Source organism: Chiloscyllium plagiosum, unplaced genomic scaffold (genome assembly GCF_037043375.1).
Source record: "Chiloscyllium plagiosum isolate Xiang-an unplaced genomic scaffold, Cpla_swu_hap1 HiC_scaffold_8, whole genome shotgun sequence".
Taxonomy (NCBI): domain Eukaryota; kingdom Metazoa; phylum Chordata; class Chondrichthyes; order Orectolobiformes; family Hemiscylliidae; genus Chiloscyllium; species Chiloscyllium plagiosum.
The window spans coordinates 51,391,897-51,406,369 of record NW_028270146.1 but is presented as its reverse complement, the minus strand read 5'-3'; the positions used below and the strand labels follow the sequence as shown (position 1 = coordinate 51,406,369).

The 14,473-nt window shown below is 41.8% G+C and overlaps 1 protein-coding gene across 2 annotated transcripts in view; it reads right to left on the bottom strand.

The window, feature by feature from the left end:
• The window catches only part of LOC122553564 (inverted formin-2-like), an 81,592-nt gene that overhangs the window by 30,949 nt on the left and 36,170 nt on the right, over window positions 1-14,473 (bottom strand). For both annotated transcript variants that reach the window (XR_015757900.1, XM_043697555.2), the window contains exons 9-10: window positions 5,866-6,002; window positions 4,499-4,560 (exon numbers count right to left, since the gene is read on the bottom strand). Coding sequence is in view for 1 of the 2 variants with exons in the window: in XM_043697555.2 (XP_043553490.2) it covers window positions 4,499-4,560; window positions 5,866-6,002 (199 nt within the window). In the remaining variant the exon portion in view is untranslated. The remainder of the gene's footprint in view (window positions 1-4,498; window positions 4,561-5,865; window positions 6,003-14,473) is intronic.

The following is a 14,473-nucleotide window of genomic DNA, read 5'->3' as shown; positions in this document are numbered from 1 at the left end:
TTGTAAACCTCTGTAAGGTCACCCCTCAGCCTCCAACGCTCCAGGGAAAATAGCTGAAAATGTGTTGCTGGAAAAGCGCAGCAGGTCAGGCAGCATCCAAGGAGCAGGAGAATCGATGTTTCAGGCATGAGCCCTTCTCCTGCTCCTTGGATGCTGCCTGACCTGTTGCGCTTTTCCAGCAACACATTTTCAGCTCTGATCTCCAGCATCTGCAGTCCTCATTTTTTCCAGGGAAAATAGCCCTAGCCTATTAAAACCTCTCCCTATAGCCCAAGTCCTCCAACCCTGGCAACATCCTTGTAAATATTTTCTGAACCTTTCAAGTTTCAGAACATCCTTCCGATAGGAAGGAGACCAGAATTGCATGCAATATTCCAAAAGTGGCCTAACCAATGTCACATACAGCCGCAACATGATCTCCCAATTCCTGTACTCAATACTCTGACCAATAAAGGAAAGCATACCAAATGCCTTCTTCACAGTCCGATCTACCTGCGACTCCACTTTCAAGGAGCTATGAACCTGCACTCCAAGGTCTTTTTGTTCAGCAACACTCCCTGGGACCTTACCATTAAGTGTATAAGTCCTGATAAGATTTGCTTTCTCAAAATGCAGCACCTCGCATTTATCTAAATTAAACTCCATCTGCCACTTCTCAGCCCATTGGTCCATCTGATCAAGATCCCATTGTAATCTGAGGTAATCTTCTTCACTGTCTACTACACCTCTAATTTTGGTGTCATCTGCAAACTTACTAACTGTAACTCTTATGCTCGTATCCAAATCATTTATATAAATGACGAAAAGTAGTGGACCCAGCACCAATCCTTGTGGCACTCCACTGGTCACAGGCCTCCAGTCTGAAAAACAACCCTCCACCTTTGAGCCAGTTCTGTATCCAAATAGATAATTCTCCCTGTATTCTGTGAAATCTAACCTTACTAACTGGTCTCCCACGGGGAACCTTGTCGAAAGCCTTACTGAAGTCCATATAGGTCATGGCTACTGCTCTGCCCTCATCAATCCTCTTTGTTACTTCTTCAAAAGACTCAATCAAATTCGTGAGACATGATTTCCCGCGCATAAAGCCATGTTAACTATCCATAATCAGTCCTTGCCTTTCCAAATACATGGACATCTGTCTCTCAGGGTTCCCTCCAACAACTTGCCCACCACCAATGTCAGGCTCACTGGTCTATCGTTCCCTGGCTTGTTGTTACCACCTTTCTCAAACAGTGGCACTACATTAGCCAACCTCCAGTCTTCCGGCACCTCACCTGTGACTAACAATGATACAAATATCTCAGCAAGGGGCCCAGCAATCACTTCCCTATCTTCCCACAGAGTTCAATGGTACACCTGATCAGGTCCTGGGGATTTATCCACTTTTATGTGTTTCAAGACATCCAGCATTTCCTCCTCTGTATCCCTATATTCTATGTCTTCCATGTCCTTCTCCACCATAAACACTGATGCAAAATATTTATTTAGTATCTCCCCATCTCCTGCGGTTCCACACAAAGGCCGCCTTGCTAATCTTTGAGGGGCCCTAATGTCTCCCTAGTTACCCTTTTGTCCTGAATGTATTTGTAAAGATCCGTTGGATCCTCCTTAATTCTATTTGCCAAAGCTATCTCATGTCCCCTTTTTGCCCACCTGATTTCCCTCTTAAGTATACTCCTCCTGCCTTTACACTCTTCTAAGGATTCACTCAATTTATCCTGTCTATACCTGACATATGCTTCCCTCTTTTTCTTAACCAAACCCTTAATTTCTTTAGTCATCCAGCATTCCCTATACCTACCAGCCTTTCCTTTCACCCTAACAGGAATATACTTTCTCTGGACTCTCGTTATCTTATTTCTGAAGACTTCCCATTTTCCAGCCATCCCTTTACCTGCGAACATCTGCCCCCAATCAGTTTTTGAAAGTTCTTGCCTAATACTGTCAAAATTGGCCTTTCTCCAATTCAGGACTTTGACTTTTAGATCTTTTAGGTCTATCCTTTTCCATCACTATTTTAAAACTAATAGAATTATGGTCACTGGCCCCAAAATGCTCCCTCACTTACATCTCAGTCACCAGCCTGCCTAATTTCCCAAGAGTAAATCAAGTTTTGCACCTTCTCTAGTAGGTACATCCACATACTGAATCAGTCTTGTACACACTTAACAAATTCCTTTCCATCTAAATCTTAATGCTATGGCAGTCCCAATCTATGTTTGGAAAGTTAAAATCCCCTAACATAACCACCCTATTATTCTTACAGATAACTGAGATTTCTTTCCAAAGTTGTTTCTCAATTTCCCTCTGACTATTATGGGGTCTATAATGAAATCCCAATAAGGTGATCATCTCTTTCTTATTTCTCAGTTCCACCTAAATGACTTCCCTGGTTGTATTTTTGAGAATATCCTCCCTCAGCACAGCTGTAATGCTATCCCTTACCAAAAACGTCACCCCCTTCTCCTCTCTTGCCTCCCTTTCTGTCCTTCTTGTAGCATTTGTATCCTGGAACATTAAGCTGCCAGTCCTGTCCATCCCTGAGCCATGTTTCTGTAATTGCTATGATATCCCAGTCCCATGTTCCTAACCATGCCCTGAGTTCATCTGCCTTCCCTGTTAGGCCTCTTGCATTGAAATAAATGCAGTTTAATTTATCAGTCCTACTTGTTTTGTCCCTGCCTGCCCTGACTGTTTGACTTGCTTCTTTTCTCAACTCTATTAGTCTCAGATTGATCTCTTTCCTCACTATCTCCCTACGTCCCAACACCCCCCCCCCCCCCCCGCCACACCTTACTAATTTAAATTGTCCTGAGCAGCTCGAGCAAATCTCCCTGCCAGTATATTAGTCCCCCTCCAATGTAGGTGCAATCCGACCGTCTTGTACAGGTCACTTCTACCCCAGAAGAGATTCCAATGATCCAAAAATGTGAATCCTTCTCCCATACACCAGCTCCTCAGCCACGCATTAATCTACTCTATTCTCCTATTCCTATTCGCACTTGCTCGTAGCACCGGGAGTAATGCAGATAGGACTACTCTCGAGGACCTCCTTTTTAAATTCCTGCCTAACTCGCTGTAACCTCCCTTCAGAATGTCATCCTTTTCCCTTCCTATGACATTGGTTCCATGTGTACAATGACCTCCTGCTGGGTCCTCTCCCCCTTCAGAACGTTCTGTACCCTCTCTGAGACATCCTTGAACCTGGCACCAGGGAGACAATACACCATTCTGATATTTTGCTGCTGGCCACAGAAATGTCTGTCTGTGCCTTGGACTGGAGAATCCCCTAACACAATCGATCTCTTGGAACCTGCCATACCCCTCATTGCATTAGAGCCAGTCTTGATACCAGAAACTTGGCTGTTTGTGCTACATTCTCCTGAGAATCCATCACCCCTACCGTTTCCTAAATAGCATACTTGTTTGAACTGGGAATAACCACAGAAGAGTTCTGCACTACCTGCATACCTCTCTTACCTTTTCTGGAGTTAACCCATTTATGTGACTGTACCTGCAACTTTTCTCCCTTCCTATAACTGCCATCCGTCACAACCCCTTGCTCTTGTAAATTCTTCATTGCCTCTAACTGTCGCTCAAACCGATCCATTCGATTTGATCAGGGTTGTGAGATTGTGAGAGTGTGATGGATCTGTGAAGGGTGGGGAGGCTCAGATCAAGGGGTGCACGTATCAAGGCTGATAGGCAAGCTGCTCAGGCCTGAGGTTGGCAGTATCAGAGCTGGGAGGTCAGGGCAGATTGGGTGGGTATTGGATCAGAGGGGATTGTACTGGGGGGAATGAGCAAGAAGATGGGATCTGGCAGGTTAGTCTGGGAGTATTTGTATGTCAGGTTAAGCAGAGGCAGTTCGGGAGGGGGAGTTGGCGAATCCAAGAGAATCAGGAAGAGTCCGGTTGTAGAGTGAATTTTTTGTTGTCAGGGTCAGGTCTGGGGAGGAGGGCAGGAGGTCATTTCCAAGTCTGGCAGTGTGAAATCAGGTCAGTGCTGGGGGAAGAGATATTGGATCCAGCAGAGTTGTTTTGAGTGGCAGTGGGTTTGTGTGTGTGTGTGTGTGTGTATGATATAGTTGGGACTGCAGGGTTGGAATGTGAAGTAGTATGGGCTGTCATGTCCAGTGGGGTTAGGTCAGGTAAAGTCTTGGTAGAGGAAGGATATTGGTCAGGGAGTGTCATGGGTTAAGGGGTTGCATTTGGAGAGGTCAGTGATGCGTTGGAAATTCATTTTAATAGTTACCCAAGAAATAGAGTAGATTTTTAACCCTTTAAATTTTCTGGGTAAGAGTTAAGCTTTACTGAGTCGGAAACCTCTAAAGTTGAGGGTTTTGTTTGGAGGCTTTCAGACCCAGAAGAATTGCTTATCAGAAAATTCAATTTCCTGGGCTTCTGCATAGTCTTGGCATAAAACTACAGCCTAATGTGCAGGAATGACCATCTGATCATCAAAATATCTGAGCCAATTATGCAGCATCACTCACCATTTGAACTGTTTTAAAAATATGTTCAAAGTAAGGCTTTTCTTTGAGTCTAGAAATGTAACCTGAAAAAAAATGCAACGACAAATGTTAGGGAAGAGGTGAGGGTACCAAAGTTCTTTGTTTAGCATTCCTATTTCTCTTCAGAAACAGTTGTTAAAATAAATCTTGCCGTGTGTTTGTACATTCACAGAACTGTATTAATTCTAGTGCAGGAATGTTTCCAATGATTCATTTTACTCACATTCAATAATGACAGTGTTGTATACAGTTTTATTTAAAATAAACAATCAGTATACATAGAAAGAAAGATCTGACAATTATGCAGCATCATTGACAGCCTCAGTATGTCCCCAAGGACTTCATAAATTATTTTAGAATCGATGTTAACTCTTATTAATTAGGCAAATGGCCAATGTGTTTACTGTAAGACTTCCACAAACAACCAAGTTGTCTGTTTGGTGGTGTCAGTAGAGCAATAAATGACCAACCATTAAACCAGCAGAGTATCTTATCTCAGTAAATTGTGCTCCTGGCTCTTTGATTACAATCTGAGAAAGCAAATAGGACTCTCACCTTACACTTAATCCTAAAAATACTACCATTTATAGAGTCATACTGCACAGAAACAGATCCTTCGATCCAACCAGTCCGTGTGACCATAATCCCAAAACAAACTAGTCCCACCTGCCTGTGCTTGGCCCATATCCCTCCAAACATTTCTTATTCATGCACTTATCCATATGCCTTTTAAATTTGTAATGTTCCACATCCACCACACTCTCTGGAAGTCCATTCCACACATGAACCAGTTTCTGTGTAAGATAAAAGTCCGTCATGTCCCTTTTGAATCTTTCTCCTCTCACCTTAAAAATATGTCCCCTCCTCTTGAAATGCTCTATCCCTAGAGAAAAGACACCTGCCATTTACCTTATCCACACCCCTCACAATTTTATAAATCTCTGTAAGGTCACCCCTCAACCTCCTACGCTATAGTGAGAAAAGTCCCAGCCTATCCAGCCTCTCCTTATAACTGAAACCCTCTGTTCCTGGCAACAATCTGGTAAATGTCTTCTGCACCTTTTCCAGCTTAATAATAATTTAATAATAACCTCTACAGTACTGCACTAAAGCAGTAACTGGGGTTTATGTGTTTGTCTTTGGCATAAGGCTTGAACCTATTATTAAGGAATTGGGACTGCTCCCACTGAGCCAAGGTTGATATTTAAGAACTTAAAACAAAACAGAAAGGTAGCAAATATATTCTTACTTTCAGAAACACTTTGACTTTTTTGTATAACCTAACAAAAGAGTTAAATTGAATGATTACGTTATACTTTCCGTAAAACAATGCATTCGTCTGTAGCTACCTCCTTTGGCTCCTTTTTGAAGAGGGTTTGGTCTTTCTCTTTCATTTGTGATAAGGAGAAGCAGAAAAGCTGTTCAATTCTGGCATAGTCAGGATTTATGGGATTATTCGGGCCAAGTGACCATAAAGAACTTCTTTCTGAAATAGGACAAAGATTTAAAATTTTACATGAGTTACTACACAGTAGAAGATGCCACCAAACAGGGACTGAGGAGCAAAATTCTACAGCCCCTTTTTCAGCAGTAAGTATTTAAGGGCCCAGTAGCCACTTTGGAAGCTACTGAGTAATTATAAGCTGGGGTTCGTGGATAGTGAAAAACAGAAAACACAAAGAATCAGAGCAGGAGTATGCCATTGAGCCCATCATGCCAGCTCTGTTATTAAATGTGATAAAGGCTGATTGTTTATCTCAATTTTATTCTCCCCGCTCTTCCAAAACCTTTGTCACATTTAGTGTCAATAACATTTCCTTACTTTCTTCACTGGAGCTACATGAATTTATAATAAAAATAATGTGGAGGTGCATAAACAGTGGTATTTCATTTGACACTGCACCCATGTTAATGAACTGATTGATACTGGCTTTTTAAAACAAATCTCTCATGGGACGTGAGTGTTGCTGGAAGGCCAGTATTTATTGCCTTGAGAAGATGGTGGTGAGCTGCCTTCTTGAACTGCTGCAGTCCATGTACTGTAGGTAGACTGTTAGGGAGGGAATTCCAGGATTTTGACCCAATGACAATGAAGGAACATTGATACATTTCCAAGTTAGGATAGTCAGTGGTATGAAGGTGGTAGTGTTTCCATATCTTGATTTTCAAGATGGATGTGGTCATGTGTTTGGAAGGTCTTGTCTAAGGATAGTTTATAAGGATTTCCTACACTTTTTAAAGACCTTATTGTGTTATCTCCAAAGCTAAAACTTGCAGAACTCTCAAATTCCTTACTGTGTTCCAATCTTTTTACTCAGAGAGTTTAGGAAGCATTTTAGCCAGTGTATTCCATGCACTGCAGATGTACATCACTGTCCAATTGAAAGATTCTTTCATCCACTCTGTGAGAAGGATGCATTATATTGCCTAATAAGGAAGTTAAGGAGAGTATCAAATTGAATAAAAATTGAATAAATATGCCATACAGTGAAGATTGATGATAGATGTAAGGATCTGAAATCAGAATACAGGCTGAAGTAACTAGTTGTAGTCAGTACTACATGCTCTTACTAAAATAGGCAGCAATAAAATGGCTTCTTAATGCAAATAACATAACAAAATGGCTTCTAGGCTGCAAATTGACATTTCTGCTTAAAGCTGCATAATATGGCTTTTAACCCTGCTAAAAGCTGAACTAACCATAGTCTGTATCAACAAACATTAGCAGACAATGCTTCCTTTACAGCATGGAAATAACTCAACTCGACAAGACAATACTAGCCATCCTAACTGACCTTGCACATGCAGGTGTAGAGACTAGGTTCATGAGATAGGAGTACTTGGATGTTGGAAAATAAGGTTAATTCCCAGGAAATATCATTGGGCTAAATTGCAGTCAATAAAGTCATTTCATTAAAATTAATTGATAATTGTCTGAATGTGCTTTGTAATGATGCCCTGTACTTCTCTCAAAAAAAGTATAAAAATGTCTTTGTCTTAAGCCATGTGCGCAGTTTCTCTGAGGAACACAGAAGTGTTTAACCTGTGCCCGCTCAAGATTGAATAAAGTGTGAAATGTTACAGAACCAGACTGAATTGTTAGTGTTTATTGACCAATCGTAGAACAGAGAGACCTCCTGCGGGGATCCAGATCTTCATCTGGTGCTGTAAACTGGGCTTGGCATGGACAGATTGTTGGCAGCGGTGTAAGAGCCTTGAGTCCTCCACTAATGAGTTTAGAAAAATCGGCCAGCCAGACGTGAGTATTTTATATCTACTTGGTTTTCCTCTCATTCAAGTCGTGGTTGACCTGACCCCTCACTACTTATCATCTCGGTCCAACCCGAGATGTATCAGCCCTGGTAAGAATTCACTCTAAGAGAGGGGTCGGGGACCCCAGGAAGTCAGGGACCTGTGAATAGAGTCAGGGACTCTAAATCAAAGGGTTCGGGGACCCCAAGGAGTCTGTGACTCCAGGAAATGGGGGAACCTGTGAATAGAGTCAGAGACAGAATTAGGTTGGATTGGAGCTGTCTAAAGTGATTCCTAAATCGTTATGTGAAAGACAAAACAAATAAGTATCGCGATATATTATGACAAAACTGTCAGGGTTTTAGAATGTCGAGAATGTTTTGCAGAAATCATTAGTCTTGTTTTTCATTGACGGATTGTTGATTAGTGAATGTTTTAGGTTGAGATTATCTTCTCTGTTGTATCTGTTTGGCTTGGCTTATCTTGCTTTGCTGCTTTGTCTTTTGTTCTGTTTGTTTTGGTGTTTGTTCTTTGTTTATGAAATATGGAGGGTGGTTGCTGCTTTTGTCATGTTAAAAGAAAAGAAAGCTGGTCAGTGATACAGTTCTTGCACACTTGGTTAAGCAGCTATGTGCCACAGCCAAGATTTAAGAGGGTAAAACTCCCTAACTTTGACTTTTGGAATGTGTGTGTGTGAGAAAGAGAGAGAGAGAGAGATAGAGATAGAGACAGAGAGAATCAGTGCTAATTCCCTGCAGCTTGCAGGAAGTTTAACCCTTTCAGATTCGGTTTGGATGCACATCTGCTTGTTGGTGATTGAATGTTTGTGTTTTAATTGCTGGAGCTCAAGATCCAGGACTATTTTGAATTTGATTTGCATTTTGGGAATTTAACATGATTTATTTTAAGGTTAAGGATCCATCAGTGATTATGAAACGAAATATGAACCCTGTACTTCTTACAGACCATGATTGTCCTACTGTCAATTTCTAACTAATCACTGTTATGCTTGAAAGCCAATCTTATTTAATTTCAAATTAGTTTAATACAGAGGAAGGTGACATTATCATCTTTTTTTTTAAAAAAAGGCCTTCTCCTTCAATCCTGCACCATTTGACATCAGTATAAACTTGCTCTCAAATTCCCCATAATTTCATGTTATTGACAAAGATCATTTTCACCCCTCTCACCCCTCCGTGTTGTACTAATGAAAGAATTGACAAAAGGGAGTAAAGCAGTAGCACTAAACCTGGACTTAAGGGGCAGAATCATTCTGTTCCAGGATGAGAGCAGGTCTAAACCTAATCTAAACCTAACATTGAGGAAAATCACTTCTGACTTTAACATTTGCTCATTGAGTGGAGGAATTGCATGAACCTTATTTAATTTAGTTAAATTTTGTAAAGCTGGAAATATAAACATCCCAAACCAACAGCGTTGTTTTCAGAAAATGATACTAGCAGATTTAATTTTTTTAAACTCATTTGTTTCCACTTAGTTTTAAGATTGCTGTGTTTCATTGGTGACAATGATGTGCCAGTCGCAGCTTTATTTTATATTAGTTCCCCTCCCTCAATGACAATTGAAGTTTCAGTTCAACATTAGGTTGTGATAAATCATGTAACAAAATTAACAACCTATGGTTAATATCTGTGTCTTTGGATTCAGCCATTATTCGTTCATTAGAAGTTTTTTGTTACCATGTGAGTAGATGAGAACTTTTAAGGCAGCTGCAGCCATTTCACGGCCTATAGCATTGTAAATGAGCAATGACTGGTCAGGGCCGTTTAAGGAACCTAATCTGGTATTTAAATTAAAGACCAGAACCAGGTAATTATAGTGGATTTCAGAATTGGAAACTGTATACATTTTACATTTTAAATATTGACTACTGAATAAATGAATTTCCAATTTATATTGATGACTTTTAAAATGTCTTAGTCACTTGTTTAGCTTCCACCTCTGAATTACAGATAATGATTTTTTTTTAATATATATAATTAATTGTATTAGCCCTAAATCACAAAATCAGAATTAATTGGCAGGATCGCTTGGTTTTCTTCTTTTACACATTGTCAGTGACCTGTCTCATTGCCTCATGGTTAATTTGAAGCATGGCTGCATTAATTCATTGTCAACGAAAGAATGGAAAGATACCTTTCTGGCCATTTGAAGGAAATCTGCATGTGATTGGTGGATAGAGGTATGTATAGCAGATGGAACTCCCAAAAGATGGGAGCTATTGTGAATGGGTAGATGAATAAATAAAAGGAACATGAGAAACAGTGTAAGGCCACTAAGGCTGAGAAATATACAAACAGGGTTAAAGCAACAATGCTGTAAAATAAAGAACTTAGATTCTACCTGTAATACTGAGCCTATGTCTGGCATACTGACCCTATTTGAGGAAGAGGGATGACACTGATAGGGATGAGAATGAGGATTATGTTCCTGGATACCCTCTGAGCCTCTAACATCTCCTGATTGTCCCCAGCACAGACCACCCTCCCTCCTTATTACAAACTTTTCCTTCTTTTGAAAATGAAGCATTCAGTCTTCATAGCCAATATCATGGGGATGAGTGGACTGCACCATCCTAAACCAGGGCCCATCCTGGGAATTAGAGTAATGTTAATGAAACATGCTCCTGACCACAAGAACAAACTGGCCCAATTTGCTCAAGGGTGATACAAAATCCTGGGAGTACCCTGAATACAAATGGCTTGTGTTACAAGACTGAAATATGTGGCTATCTGTCTGATGGAAGTGGTATACATTGAAAAATAACCAAGAAGCTAAATTACCTTTGTTTAACCCTATGCTTTTGCAATGTTTTCCACCTAGTGTCACTGACGTGATCCAGACAAACAGTATGAACTAGTCCAGGAATTTCCAGTCGCAAATTAAGTGAGCGATGGTTTTCTATGGGGATGGCCAGAACCAGACTGAACCACGATGCAAGTTACAGTTCAAACCGATTATATCCAGCACACTCGCGATCGCCAATGCCATGTGCCAGCCCTGACAGGGTTAATTGGGACCAGGATACTTCACCTATCTCAGATGCCAACCCAACAACAACTGCTGAGCAACCTTTTCCTGAGGGGACCCTGGAAATGGGGACAGGCAGGCCCCAGTATTACACCTTTGAGACTGAGAACAAGAAAGCAAAATCCCCCAGGGATAAATGGCTGGCCTTTGCTTTTACTGTGGAAATGTGGCCACTGGGGAGTGATGTGTTTTCAATGTTACCTTTGAGTTAACGTGGGGAATCAACATGCTTGAATATACACTGACTCTTCCGATGTGCTCTTGGTGTGACCCATGATTTTGGAGCCTTGTGAGAACATAGAGGATTTTTAACCCCCATGGGGCGGCATTATAGTAATGCTGTTTTGTCCAATCAATCTGGCAGTTATGAGGATGTTTGGCTCACGCTGAGACAACTGATACAGTTTCCAATGTAATGGGCAGGTGGATGCAGTTGCCAAGCAGGCAGCCTTACACCGCAAACTTCTGATTCCATTGGGCCCCCAGCAAAACCCGGATAGAGACAATATAGGGATAGGTATACCAGACCTGGGTAAGGTACAGAAATCACAGGGGAAGGACCCTGCTGAAGAGCTCAAACTATGGTCTCAAATAGGGTATTCCCTCGATACTCAAACCAAAATGTGGGTAACCCCTGCTGGACAAGTTTGTGTTCCTTCTTTGCTGCTGCCTACTTTAGTTGATTATGTGCATTTTGTACATACTTGGGCAAGGAGGGAATAGTTTATACTCAGTTACAATAGACACACCACAGCCTCCAAACGCGATGGGAGGGGCCCTTCCAGGCTCTCTCACCACTCCGACAGCTGATAAGATCACCAGGCACCTCCATCATTGCAAAGTCAACGGAAGAGTCCCTTGCAAAGGGGGAGATGATGAAGATCAAACTTACCCTGCTATATCGAATCGTCATTGATGGCATTGGGACTAGATTGGGTTGGGATATCTGGTCGGCATGGACGGGTTGGACCAAAGGGTCGGTTTCCATGCTGTACATCTCTATGACTCTATGGTGCTCAAGAAGGGACTGTTTACCCTTGTGAACCTGAACAATCAGAGATTGTGTATCATTTATGCAGAAAAGATGTCCTTAGGTGCCAAGAGACTGATTGATTCGATGCAAGGAACATTACCGAGAATGACTGTCGCAATGATCAACTGCATCAAGAAGATCAGGCAATTCATTTATAGGACAAGTCTCAATGGTCTTTACCCTGTCAGGGTGTTGTGTGCCAGTTTCATTTCAGTTGTACTATGGGCGGCCCTGGTAAGCCTTGCCCCTATTCAAATAGGGCTTAATCTGCACGCTGCGAAAGACAAATCACACCTGTGATTTCTGTACCTTACCCAGGTCTGGCATACCTACCCCCATATATCCGGGTTTTGCTGGGGGCCCAATAGGAACAGAAGTTTCACTCACAATCTGTTTCGTCAGAGTTATAATAAAATATTCAGCCGGGATGAAGTAGTCTGTTACGCCCTTACATCAGCAAAAAACTCTTTGACTCCTTTCCCCCTCCCGAATCCCAATGAAGGAGTATGGAATGCTTCTAAGGCGTTTACTGTACATAATATTTCTTTTGACTGTTACTTATCCCCACTTGCTAGTTGCTTGTGGACTCCCTCCAACAGGTCTGAGGTAGTCTATCCAAATTGTTACAATGGTAAGGGATGGGGGTGCACTTATGTGAATGTGACCAAACTATTCCATACGCTATGATCAAATGTCACAACTGCTACTGCTCCCCTGTGGGGCCTCGCATCTCATGCGAATGCATCTTGGAGGAGTGTGTTTCTGTTGTTGCTGGTATTCAGGCTCTTTGTGGTATGGGTAACAGCACCACCCCCCTTCACTATGAGACCTCAACGGCACCTCCATCTTCTCAATTTTGGGATGGAAGAAACCATTCTGGGATAATAACCGCATCACTTACCGAAAGACCCACGTCTTTTTATTGAGCAGCTTTCACCATAAATGCTCAGGACAACCATACTTTGTAGCCATGGACTACCCATATGTTCGGGGAAGTCACAAAGATAGGCCTGCTTCTTATTGGGAAGCCCCCTCCATTATCTACCGAAACCTGGTTACTATTTTCTCAGCCAAGGTAAACCAACCGACTTCCTTGTTCTTAATGAAATATGTACTCTCCATGCTGTAGCTGTAGGGACACTTTTCCCGACTACTGTTCACTGTCCAATTACCTGGGAATGGGATTGGGGATTCCCTGTCAAACGTTCAGTCTCACCTGAGTTCTGTGCACAATGGAGGGATGCTAAGGCTTTGGGCAGCACTAAAGCTCAGTCTGTGGGGTAAGCATTTCTTAGTATGTTTTCCTTAGGAGAGTCTGCAGGAATTATTAGCCATCAAAACCGAAATTATCTCATTTGCAGCCTCACCCTCTTGGACAACAAGATGGTGTGGCCTTAGCAGGAGTTAAGGACATGCTTTCAGAATTACTCCTATTTTCCCAACAAACCAGTATGTACGCGACTACCGACTCGCAAAAGAGGGTAGGGTTTGCGCCATGGTAAAATGCAAGTGTATGATGGGGGTTACTGACCTCATCGGGAATATTACCAGGCATGTAGATAACATCCACACCTTCGTCAGTCAATTGGAAGGCGCGGGATGGGGAGATTGGGGATTTGCCTCAAGGTACAACTGGTTGATAAATCTGGCCATGTATATTGGTATTGTTTTAGTTTGTCTCTTTTCTGAGATTGTTATTGTTAAATGTATTATTGCTAAGCTAATAACTTCTTTAACAGCATTGGATCCCCCCAGAAAATGCTTCCTCTCCATCCAAATGAAGGTGAGGAGGTGCGATGCCTACCCCTACTTCCTCCCCAGAGGAGAGGGAAGTATGGCAGTCTCTAGCGTCCATTCAATTGGACTGATGTAATCTCTGTCCTCCCATCCTATGGTGTGGTCATGGAATTACCAAAGCAGGAAGATGAGGATCTAAAATCTGAATACAGGCTGAAGTGACTATTTGTAGTCAGGAACAACCACCTAATACATGCTCTTACTAACATAGGCAGCGATAAAATGGCTTCTTAATTCAAATAACATGACAAAATGGCTTCTGGGCTGCAAATTGACAATTCTGCTTAATGTTGCATAAAATGGCTTTTAACCCTGCTAAAAGATGAACTAACCATAGTCTGTATCAACAAACATTAGCAGACAATGCTTCCTTTACAGCATAGAACTAACTCAACTCGATGAGACATTACTAGCCATCCTAACTGACCTTACAAGTGTAGGTGTAGAGACTAGGTTCGTGAGATAGGAGTACTTGGATGTTGGAAAACAAGGTTGGATCCCAGGAAATATCATTGGGCTAAATTGCTGTCAATAAAGTTATTTCATTAAAATTTATTGATAATTGTCTGAATGTGCTCTATAATGATGCCCTGTACTTCTCTCAAAAAAAGTATAAAAATGTCTTTGTCTTAAGCCATGTGCGTAGTTTCTCCGAGGAACACAGAAGAGATTAACCTCTATGTTACTGGACAACCTGTGCTTGCTCGAGATTAAAGCCAGACCTAATTGCTAGTTTTTATTAACCAATTGCAGAACAGAGAGACACCCGTCTCCACTAACCACCCCCAAACCGCGCCCCCCTACCGGGGGTCCAGATCTTCAGA